At 45.3% G+C, this 12,452-nt stretch overlaps 1 protein-coding gene across 1 annotated transcript in view; it reads right to left on the minus strand.

Annotated features, from left to right (window-relative positions):
* Positions 1 to 5,757: 5,757 nt before the first annotated feature.
* The window catches only part of LOC134928738 (solute carrier family 52, riboflavin transporter, member 3-B-like), a 33,774-nt gene continuing 27,079 nt past the window's right edge, over positions 5,758 to 12,452 (minus strand). The window contains exon 3 of the mRNA XM_063924754.1: positions 5,758 to 6,058. Within this exon, the coding sequence (XP_063780824.1) occupies positions 5,846 to 6,058 (213 nt within the window). The 3' untranslated portion in view covers positions 5,758 to 5,845. The remainder of the gene's footprint in view (positions 6,059 to 12,452) is intronic.

Here is a 12,452-nt window from a genome sequence, read left to right on the forward strand (position 1 = left end):
TCATGTAACCCCTACTATAACTCCATGTAACCCCTCCTATTCCTCCATGTAACTCCTCCTATAACTCCATGTAACCCCTCCTATAACTCCATGTAACCCCTCCTATTCCTCCATGTAACCCCTCCTATAACTACATGTAACTCCTCCTATTCCTCCTTATAATCATTATAACTCCTCCTACTCCTCCATGTAACCCCTCCTATAACTCCATGTAACCCCTCTTATTCCTCCATGTAACCCCTCCTATACCTCCATGTAACCCCTCCTATTCCTCCATGTAACCCCTCCTATAACTCCATGTAACCCCTCCTATAACTACATGTAACTCCTCCTATTCCTTCTTATAATCAGTATACCTCCTCCTATTTCTCCATGTAACTTCTCCTATAACTACATGTAACTCCTCCTATTCCTCCTTATAATCAGTATAACTCCTCCTGCTCCTCCATGTAACCCCTCCTATAACTACATGTAACTCCGCCTATTCCTCCTTATAATCAGTATACCTCCTCCTATTCCTCCATGTAACCCCTCCTATAACTCCATGTAACCCCTCCTATTCCTCCATGTAACCCCTGCTATAACTCCATGTAACCCCTCCTATCCCTCCGTGTAACTCCTCCTATAACTCCATGTAACCCCTCCTATTTCTCCATGTAACCCCTGCTATCCCTCCATGTAACCCCTCCTATCCCTCCGTGTAACTCTTCCTATAACTCCATGTAACCCCTCCTATTCCTCCATGTAACTCCTCCTATAACTCCTTGTAACCCCTCCTATTCCTCCATGTAACCCCTCCTATCCCTCCGTGTAACTCCTCCTATAACTCCATGTAACCCCTCCTATTTCTCCATGTAACCCCTCCTATACCTCCATGTAACTCTTCCTATAACTCCATGTAACCCCTCCTATTCCTCCATGTAACCCCTCCTATTCCTCCATGTAACTCCTCCTATTCCTCCATGTAACTCCTCCTATAACTCCATGTAACTTCTCCTATTCCTCCATGTAACCCCTCCTATCCCTCCGTGTAACTCTTCCTATAACTCCATGTAACCCATACTATCCCTCCGTGTAACCCCTCCTATTCCTCCATGTAACCCCTCCTATTCCTCCATGTAACTCCTCCTATTCCTCCATGTAACTCCTCCTATAACTCCATGTAACCCCTCCTTTTCCTCCGTGTAACCCCTCCTATAACTCCATGTAACCCCTCCCATTCCTCCGTGTAACCCCTCCTATAACTCCATGTAACCCCGCCTATTCCTTCATGTAACCCCTCCTATCTCTCCGTGTAACTCCTCCTATAACTCCGTGTAACCCCTCCTATAACTCCATGTAACCCCTACTATTCCTCCGTGTAACCCCTCCTATAACTCCATGTAACCCCTACTATTGCTCCGTGTAACCCCTCCTATAACTCCATGTAACCCCTCCTATTCCTCCATGTAACGCCTCCTATTCCTCCATGTTACCCCTCCTATTCTTCCATGTAACTCCTCCTATAACTCCATGTAACCCCTGCTATTCCTCTATGTAACCCCTCCTATACCCCCGTGTAACTCCTCCTATAACTCTATGTAACCCCTCCTATAAATCCATGTAACCCCTCCTATAACTCCATGTAACCCCACCTATTCCTCCATGTAACCCCTCCTATACCTCCGTGTAACTCCTCCTATAACTCCATGTAACCCCCTACTATTTCTCCATGTAACCGCTCCGATAAATCCATGTATCCCCCTACTATTCCTCCATGTAACCCCTCCTATCCCTCAGTGTAACTCCTCCTATAGCTTCATGTAACCCCTCCTATCCCTCCATGTAACTCCTCCTAATACTCCATGTAACCCCTCCTATAACTCCATGTAACCCCTCCTATACCTCCATGTAACCCCTCCTATTCCTCCATGTAACGCCTCCTATTCCTCCATGTTACCCCTCCTATTCCTCCATGTAACTCCTCCTATAACTCCATGTAACCCCTGCTATTCCTCCATGTAACCCCTCCTATACCCCCGTGTAACTCCTCCTATAACTCTATGTAACCCCTCCTATAAATCCATGTAACCCCACCTATTCCTCCATGTAACCCCTCCTATACCTCCATGTAACTCCTCCTATAACTCCATGTAACCCCCTACTATTTCTCCATGTAACCCCTCCGATAAATCCATGTATCCCCCTACTATTCCTCCATGTAACCCCTCCTATCCCTCAGTGTAACTCCTCCTATAGCTTCATGTAACCCCTCCTATCCCTCCATGTAACTCCTCCTAATACTCCATGTAACCCCTCCTATAACTCCATGTAACCCCTCCTATACCTCCATGTAACTCTTCCTATAACTCCATGTAAATCCTCCTATTTCTCCATGTAACCCCTGCTATAACTCCATGTAACCCCTCCTATCCCTCCGTGTAACTCTTCCTATAACTCCATGTAACCCCTCCTATTCCTCCATGTAACTCCTCCTATAACTCCTTGTAACCCCTCCTATTCCTCCATGTAACCCCTCCTATCCCTCCGTGTAACTCCTCCTATAACTCCATGTAACCCCTCCTATTTCTCCATGTAACCCCTGCTATAACTCCATGTAACCCCTCCTATACCTCCATGTAACTCTTCCTATAACTCCATGTAACCCCTCCTATTCCTCCATGTAACCCCTCTTATTTCTCAGTGTAACCCCTCCCGTCACTCCGTGTAACTCCTCCTATTCCTCCTTGTAACTCCTCCTATTCCTCTGAGTAACCACTCCCATTACTTCATGTGGCCGGAGAGACCCCCAGCCACATGGATAATGGTAGCCGCAGCGCTGAAGAGGTTAACCCTCAGCTGCCATGCCCCATTTTAAATGGACAATGGGCACTAGATGCCATTTTAAAAAGGAACACTTGGCTCTAGGCACTGTGCACTATACATGACTATGGGGGTAATTCTGAGTTGATCGCAGCAGGAATTTTGTTAGCAGTTGGGCAAAACCATGTGCAGTGCAGGAAGGGCAGATATAACATGTGCAGAGAGAGTTAGATTTGGGTGTGGTGTGTTCAATCTGCAATCTAATTTGCAGTATAAAAATAAAACAGCCAGTATTTACCCTGCACAGAAACAAAATAACCCACCCAAATCTAACTCTCTCTGCACATGTTATATCTGCCTCCCCTGCAGTGCACATGGTTTTGCCCAACTGCTAACAAAATTCCTGCTGCGATCAACTCAGAATTACCCCCAGTATGTATGTTTAATAATGTGTCATTTGTTATATCGCTGCGCAGTGCGTAGTTGGAGAATGATGGACTGCACGGTTATAGAACTGCCTGGACAGAGCACTTATGAGAAAAGTATAAGGTATTTTGTTTCTAAAAGACCTTGACAATTGTTCTGGAGACACGTTTACATAGGAAGTTGTATGTTAATTGTCCTAGCTCAGGCAAAGGAATAGGTGACAATTGGCGGCTTTTGGTGGTCAAACATTTTCTTTGAGATACTGTACATGGAGATGTGAAAGAGACAGGAAGATGTTAATCACATTGTGTTTTACGAATGCAAACTAGTGGGTTTCCTGTAACAACAGTTTGATGTAACATTTCCTAGGCTGCATTATATACTATGCAGATTTATGTTCAAATTACAAGGACTTTGTCTGTGTGACAGGAAGGAGGAAATTGCTTTTTTGCACTTAAATCCTTTTAAAATGTAATTTATTTATTTATATTTTATAAGATATCCTGATTGGATGGAAAGGACTGTGGTTTGTGGTTGTACTATATAAAAAGAGGAGGCCTGTGAGCTTCAGAGTGTATTATACCATTTTCTTCTGCTGTAACATCTGCTGTATGCTGAGTTCTTTTCAGAACTATTTTGGCAAATAAAGATCTTCTGACGCAAGATGACCGCTTCATCTTGTGACCTGCAGGGCTAGGCGAAACCCAGCTCCGTTCACCGGCTGTAAAGGGTGTAACCAACCCCTTCTATTCCTCCATGTAGCCCCTCCTATTCCCCATGTAACACGTCCTATTCCCCATGTAACCCCTCCCATTTCTCCATGTAACTCCTCCTATTCCTCCATGCAGCCCCTCCTATTCCTCCATGTAGCCCTTCCTATTACTCCATGTAACCCCTCCGATTACTCCATGTAACCCCTCGTATTCCTCCATGTAATGCATCCTATTCCTCCATGTAACTCTTCCTATTCCTCCATGTAACCCCTCCTATTCCTCCGTGTAACTCCTCCTATTCCTCCATGTAACACCTCCTGTCCCTCGTTGTAACTCCTCCTATTCCTCCTTATAATCAGTATAACGCCTCCTATTTGTCCATGTAACCCCTCCTATTCCTCCATGTAACCCCTCCCATTCCTCCATGTAACTCCTCCTATAACTCCATATAACCCCTCCCATTCCTCCATGTAACCTCTCCTGTAACTCCATGTAACCCCTCCCATTCCTCCATGTAACCCCTCCCAATCCTCCATGTAGCCCCACCTATTCCTCCATGTAACCCCTCCCATTCCTCCATGTAACCCCTCCCATTCCTCCATGTAGCCCCTCCTATTCCTCCATGTAACCCCTCCCATTCCTCCATGTAACCCTCCCATTCCTCCATGTAGCCCCTCCCATTCCTCCATGTAGCCCCACCTATTCCTCCATGTAACCCCTCCCATTCCTCCATGTAGCCCCTCCTATTCCTCCTTATAATCAGTATAACTTCTCCTATTCCTCCATGTAACTCCTCCTATTCCTCCATGTAACCTCTCCTATAACCCTATATAACCCCTCCCATTCCTCTATGTAACCCCTCCCATTCCTCCATATAGCCCCTCCCATTCCTCCATGTAACCCCTCCCATTCCTCCATGTAGCCCCACCTATTCCTCCATGTAACCCCTCCCATTCCTCCATGTAACCCCTCCCATTCCTCCATGTAGCCCCTCCTATTCCTCCATGTAACCCCTCCCATTCCTCCATGTAACCCCTCCCATTCCTCCATGTAGCCCCACCTATTCCTCCATGTAACCCCTCCCATTCCTCCATGTAGCCTCTCCTATTCCTCCGTGAAACCCCCCCATTCATCCATGTAGCCCCTCCCATTCCTCCATGTAACCCCATCCATTCCTCCATGTAACCCCTCCCATTCCTCCATGTAGCCCCTCCCATTCCTCCATGTAACCCTCCCATTCCTCCATGTAGCCCCACCTATTCCTCCATGTATCCCCTCCCATTCCTCCATGTAGCCCCTCCTATTCCTCCTTATAATCAGTATAACTTCTCCTATTCCTCCATGTAACTCCTCCTATTCCTCCATGTAACCTCTTCTATAACTCCATATAACCCCTCCTATTCCTCCATGTAACCGCTCCCATTCCTCCATGTAACCCCTCTCATTCCTCCATGTAGCCCCACCTATTCCTCCATGTAACCGCTCCCATTCCTCCATGTAACCCCTCCCATTCCTCCATGTAGCCCCTCCTATTCCTCCATGTAACCCCTCCCATTCCTCCATGTAACCCCTCCCATTCCTCCATGTAGCCCCACCTATTCCTCCATGTAACCCCTCCCATTCCTCCATGTAGCCTCTCCTATTCCTCCATGTAACCCCTCCCCTTCCTCCATGTAGCCCCACCTATACCTCCATGTAGCCCCTCCCATTCCTCCATGTAACCCCTCCCATTCCTCCATGTAGCCCCTCCTATTCCTCCATGTAACCCCTCCCATTCTTCCATGTAGCCCCTCCCATTCCTCCATGTAGCCTCTCCTATTCCTCCATGTAACCCCTCCCATTACTCCGTGTCACATCTGATGATCCCTCTCTCTACAGCGTCCCTCAGCACTTTACATGTGATGTTATTGGGGGCAGTGCTGGACACAAGGATCCCCTGACTGGAAATAGGAATAGACATTTACCAATGGGAACATGGTAAGAGCACCCAACATGGAGCCCAGCTGCACCACTGCCCCGCACCACACGAGGGCGCTGTGTCCTTCATCTCGCAGGATTATTCCTATAATCACCTTGACATAGGAGAGTGTTCCGTCAAATAGCACCCAGGCCAGGACCTGTAGAGAGACACAATGTTACCGGGCAGCTATAGATACAATGTGTCAGTATCACACCATTATATGTGTAACGTGTGTCCTGGACTGTGCCAATATACATGTAATGTGTGTCCTGGACTGTACCAATATACATGTAACGTGTGTCCTGTACTGTGCCAATATACATGTAACGTGTGTCCTGTACTGTGCCTATATACATGTAACGTGTGTCAGTATCACACCATTATATGTGTAACGTGTGTCCTGGACTGTGCCTATATACATGTAATGTGTGTCCTGGACTGTGCCTATATACATGTAACGTGTGTCCTGGACTGTGCCTATATACATGTAACGTGTGTCCTGGACTGTGCTATATACATGTAACATGTGTCCCGGACTGTGCCTATATACATGTAACGTGTGTCCTGGACTGTGCCTATATACATGTAACATGTGTCCTGGACTGTGCCTATATACATGTAACGTGTGTCCTGGACTGTGCCTATATACATGTAACGTGTGTCCTGGACTGTGCCAATATACATGTAACAGACTGTGCCAATATATATGTAACGTGTGTCCTGGACTGTGCCTATATACATGTAACGTGAGTCCTGGTCTGTGCCTAAATACATGTAATGTGTGTCCTGGACTGTGCCAATATACATGTATCGTGTGTCAGTATCACACCATTATATGTGTAACGTGTGTCCTGGACTGTGCCAATATACATGTAACCTGTGCCCTGGACTGTGCCAATATACATGTAATGTGTGTCAGTATCACACCATTATATGTGTAACGTGTGCCCTGGACTGTGCCTATATACATGTAACGTGTGTCCTGGACTGTGCCAATATACATGTAACATGTGCCCTGGACTGTGCCAATATACATGTAACGTGTGTCAGTATCACACCATTATATGTGTAACGTGTGCCCTGGACTGTATCTATATACATGTAACGTGTGTCCTGGACTGTGCCAATATACATGTAACGTGTGCCCTGGACTGTGCCAATATACATGTAACGTGTGTCAGTATCACACCATTATATGTGTAACGTGTGCCCTGGACTGTGCCTATATACATGTAACGTGTGTCCTGGACTGTGCCAATATATATGTAACGTGTATCCTGGACTGAGCCAATATACATGTAACGGACTGTGCCAATATATATGTAACGTGTGTCCTGGACTGTGCCAATATACATGTAACGTGTGTCCTGGACTGTGCCTATATACATGTAACGTGTGTCTTGGACTGTGCCTATATACATGTAACGTGTGTCCTGGACTGTGCCAGTATACATATAACATGTGTCCTGTACTGTGCCTATATACATGTAACGTGTGTGCTGGACTGTGCCAATATACATGTAACGTGTGCCCTGGACTGTGCCAATATACATGTAATGATGTAACGTGTGTCCTGGACTGTGCCAATATACATGTAACGTGTGTCCTGGACTGTGCCAATATACATGTAATGGACTGTGCCAATATACATGTAACGTGTGTCCTGGACTGTGCCAATATACATGTAACGTGTGTCCTGGACTGTGCCTATATACATGTAATGTGTGTCCTGGACTGTGCCTATATACATGTAACATGTGTCCTGGACTGTGCCAATATATATGTAACGTGTGTCCTGGACTGAGCCAATATACATGTAATGGACTGTGCCAATATATATGTAACGTGTGTCCTGGACTGTGCCAATATACATGTAACGTGTGTCCTGGACTGTGCCTATATACATGTAACGTGTGTCCTGGACTGTGCCTAAATACATGTAACGTGTGTCCTGGACTGTGCCAGTATACATATAACATGTGTCCTGTACTGTGCCTATATACATGTAACGTGTGTGCTGGACTGTACCAATATACATGTAACGTGTGCCCTGGACTGTGCCAATATACATGTAACAATGTAACATGTGTCCTGGACTGTGCCAATATACATGTAACGTGTGTCCTGGACTGTGCCAATATACATGTAATGGACTGTGCCAATATACATGTAACGTGTGTCCTGGACTGTGCCAATATACATGTAACGTGTGTCCTGGACTGTGCCTATATACATGTAACGTGTGTCCTGGACTGTGCCAGTATACATATAACATGTGTCCTGTACTGTGCCTATATACATGTAATGTGTGTGCTGGACTGTGCCAATATACATGTAACGTGTGCCCTGGACTGTGCCAATATACAAGTAACGATGTAACGTGTGTCCTGGACTGTGCCTATATACATGTAACGTGTGTCCTGGACTGTGCCAGTATACATATAACATGTGTCCTGTACTGTGCCTATATACCTGTAACGTGTGTGCTGGACTGTGCCAATATACATGTAACGTGTGCCCTGGACTGTGCCAATATACATGTAACGATGTAACGTGTGTCCTGGACTGTGCCTATATACATGTAACGTGTGTCCTGGACTGTGCCAATATACATGTAATGGACTGTGCCAATATACATGTAACGTGTGTCCTGGACTGTGCCAATATACATGTAACGTGTGTCCTGGACTGTGCCTATATACATGTAATGTGTGTCCTGGACTGTGCCTATATACATGTAACATGTGTCCTGAACTGTGCCAATATATATGTAACGTGTGTCCTGGACTGAGCCAATATACATGTAACGGACTGTGCCAATATATATGTAACGTGTGTCCTGGACTGTGCCAATATACATGTAACGTGTGTCCTGGACTGTGCCTATATACATGTAACGTGTGTCCTGGACTGTGCCTAAATACATGTAACGTGTGTCCTGGACTGTGCCAGTATACATATAACATGTGTCCTGTACTGTGCCTATATACATGTAACGTGTGTGCTGGACTGTACCAATATACATGTAACGTGTGCCCTGGACTGTGCCAATATACATGTAACAATGTAACGTGTGTCCTGGACTGTGCCAATATACATGTAACGTGTGTCCTGGACTGTGCCAATATACATGTAATGGACTGTGCCAATATACATGTAACGTGTGTCCTGGACAGTGCCAATATACATGTAACGTGTGTCCTGGACTGTGCCTATATACATGTAACGTGTGTCCTGGACTGTGCCAGTATACATATAACATGTGTCCTGTACTGTGCCTATATACATGTAACGTGTGTGCTGGACTGTGCCAATATACATGTAACGTGTGCCCTGGACTGTGCCAATATACAAGTAACGATGTAACGTGTGTCCTGGACTGTGCCTATATACATGTAACGTGTGTCCTGGACTGTGCCAGTATACATATAACATGTGTCCTGTACTGTGCCTATATACCTGTAACGTGTGTGCTGGACTGTGCCAATATACATGTAACGTGTGCCCTGGACTGTGCCAATATACATGTAACGATGTAACGTGTGTCCTGGACTGTGCCTATATACATGTAACGTGTGTCCTGGACTGTGCCAATATACATGTAATGGACTGTGCCAATATACATGTAACGTGTGTCCTGGACTGTGCCAATATACATGTAACGTGTGTCCTGGACTGTGCCTATATACATGTAATGTGTGTCCTGGACTGTGCCTATATACATGTAACATGTGTCCTGAACTGTGCCAATATATATGTAACGTGTGTCCTGGACTGAGCCAATATACATGTAACGGACTGTGCCAATATATATGTAACGTGTGTCCTGGACTGTGCCAATATACATGTAACGTGTGTCCTGGACTGTGCCTATATACATGTAACGTGTGTCCTGGACTGTGCCTATATACATGTAACGTGTGTCCTGGACTGTGCCAGTGTACATATAACATGTGTCCTGTACTGTGCCTATATACATGTAACGTGTGTGCTGGACTGTGCCAATATACATGTAACGTGTGCCCTGGACTGTGCCAATATACATGTAACGATGTAACGTGTGTCCTGGACTGTGCCTATATACATGTAACGTGTGTCCTGGACTGTGCCAATATACATGTAATGGACTGTGCCAATATACATGTAACGTGTGTCCTGGACTGTGCCAATATACATGTAACGTGTGTCCTGGACTGTGCCTATATACATGTAACATGTGTCCTGGACTGTGCCTATATACATGTAACGTGTGTCCTGGACTGTGCCAATATACATGTAATGGACTGTGCCAATATACATGTAACGTGTGTCCTGGACTGTGCCAATATACATGTAACGTGTGTCCTGGACTGTGCCTATATACATGTAACATGTGTCCTGGACTGTGCCAATATATATGTAACGTGTGTCCTGGACTGAGCCAATATACATGTAACGGACTGTGCCAATATATATGTAACGTGTGTCCTGGACTGTGCCAATATACATGTAACGTGTGTCCTGGACTGTGCCTATATACATGTAACGTGTGTCCTGGACTGTGCCTATATACATGTAACGTGTGTCCTGGACTGTGCCTATATACATGTAACGTGTGTCCTGGACTGTGCCAATATACATATAACATGTGTCCTGTACTGTGCCTATATACATGTAACGTGTGTGCTGGACTGTGCCAATAAACATGTAACGTGTGCCCTGGACTGTGCCAATATACATGTAACGATGTAACGTGTGTCCTGGACTGTGCCAATATACATGTAATGGACTGTGCCAATATACATGTAACGTGTGTCCTGGACTGTGCCAATATACATGTAACGTGTGTCCTGGACTGTGCCTATATACATGTAATGTGTGTCCTGGACTGTGCCTATATACAAGTAACGTGTGTCCTGGACTGTGCCTATATACATGTAACGTGTGTCCTGGACTGTGCAAATATTCATGTAACGTGTGTCCTGGACTGTGCCAATATACATGTAACATGTGTCCTGGACTGTGCCAATATACATGTAACGTGTGTCCTGGACTGTGCCAATATACATGTAACGTATGTACTGGACTGTGCCAATATACATGTAATGTGCATCCTGGACTGTGCCAATATACATGTAACGTGCATCCTGGACTGTGTCTATATTCATGTAAAGTGTGTCCTGTACTGTGCCAATATATATGTAACGTGTGTCCTGGACTGTGCCTATATACATGTAACGTGAGTCCTGGACTGTGCCTATATACATGTAATGTGTGTCCTGGACTGTGCCAATATACATGTAACGTGTGTCCTGGACTGTGCCAATATACATGTAACGTGTGTCCTGGACTGTGCCAATATACATGTGACATGTGTCCTGGACTGTGCCAATATACATGCAACGTGTCCTGAACTGTGCCAATATACATGTGACATGTGTCCTGGACTGTGCCAATATACATGCAACGTGTCCTGAACTGTGCCAATATACATGTAACGTGTGTCCTGGACTGTGCCAAAATACATGTAATGTGTGTCCTGGACTGTGCCAATATACATGTAACGTGTGTCCTGGACTGTGCCAATATACATGTAATGTATGTACTGGACTGTGCCAATATACATGTAACGTGTGTGCTGGACTGTGCCAATATACATGTAATGTGTGTCCTGGACTGTGCCAATATACATGTAACGTGTGTCCTGGACTGTGCCAATATACATGTAACGTGTGTCCTGGACTGTGCCTATATACATGTAACGTGTCCTGGACTGTGCCTATATACATGTAACGTGTGTCCTGTACTGTGCCAATATACATGTAATGTGTGCCCTGGACTGTGCCTATATACATGTAACGTGTGTCCTGTACTGTGCCTATATACAAGTAACGTATGTCCTGGACTGTGCCTATATACATGTAACGTGTGTCCTGTACTGTGCCTATATACAAGTAACGTGTGTCCTGGACTGTGCCTATATACATGTAACGTGTGTCCTGTACTGTGCCTATATACATGTAACGTGTGTCCTGTACTGTGCCTATATACATGTAACGTGAGTCCTTTACTGTGCCTATATACATGTAACGTGAGTCCTGGACTGTGCCAATATACATGTAACGTGTGTCCTGTACTGTGCCTATATACATGTAACGTGAGTCCTGGACTGTGCCAATATACATGTAACGTGTGTCCTGTACTGTGCCTATATACAAGTAACGTGTGTCCTGGACTGTGCCTATATACATGTAACGTGTGTCCTGGACTGTGCCTATATACATGTAACGTGTGTCCTCGACTGTGCCAATATACATGTAACGTGTGTCCTGGACTGTGCCTATATACATGTAACGTGTGTCCTGGACTGTGCCTATATACATGTAACGTGTGTCCTCGACTGTGCCAATATACATGTAACATGTGTCCTGGACTGTGCCTATATACATGTAACGTGTGTCCTGGACTGTGCCTATATACATGTAACGTGTGTCCTGTCTGTGCCTATATACATGTAACGTGTCCTGTACTGTGCCTATATACATGTAACGTGTGTCCTGGACTGTGCCAAT

Source organism: Pseudophryne corroboree, chromosome 5 (genome assembly GCF_028390025.1).
Source record: "Pseudophryne corroboree isolate aPseCor3 chromosome 5, aPseCor3.hap2, whole genome shotgun sequence".
In the NCBI taxonomy this organism is placed as follows: Eukaryota; Metazoa; Chordata; class Amphibia; order Anura; family Myobatrachidae; genus Pseudophryne; species Pseudophryne corroboree.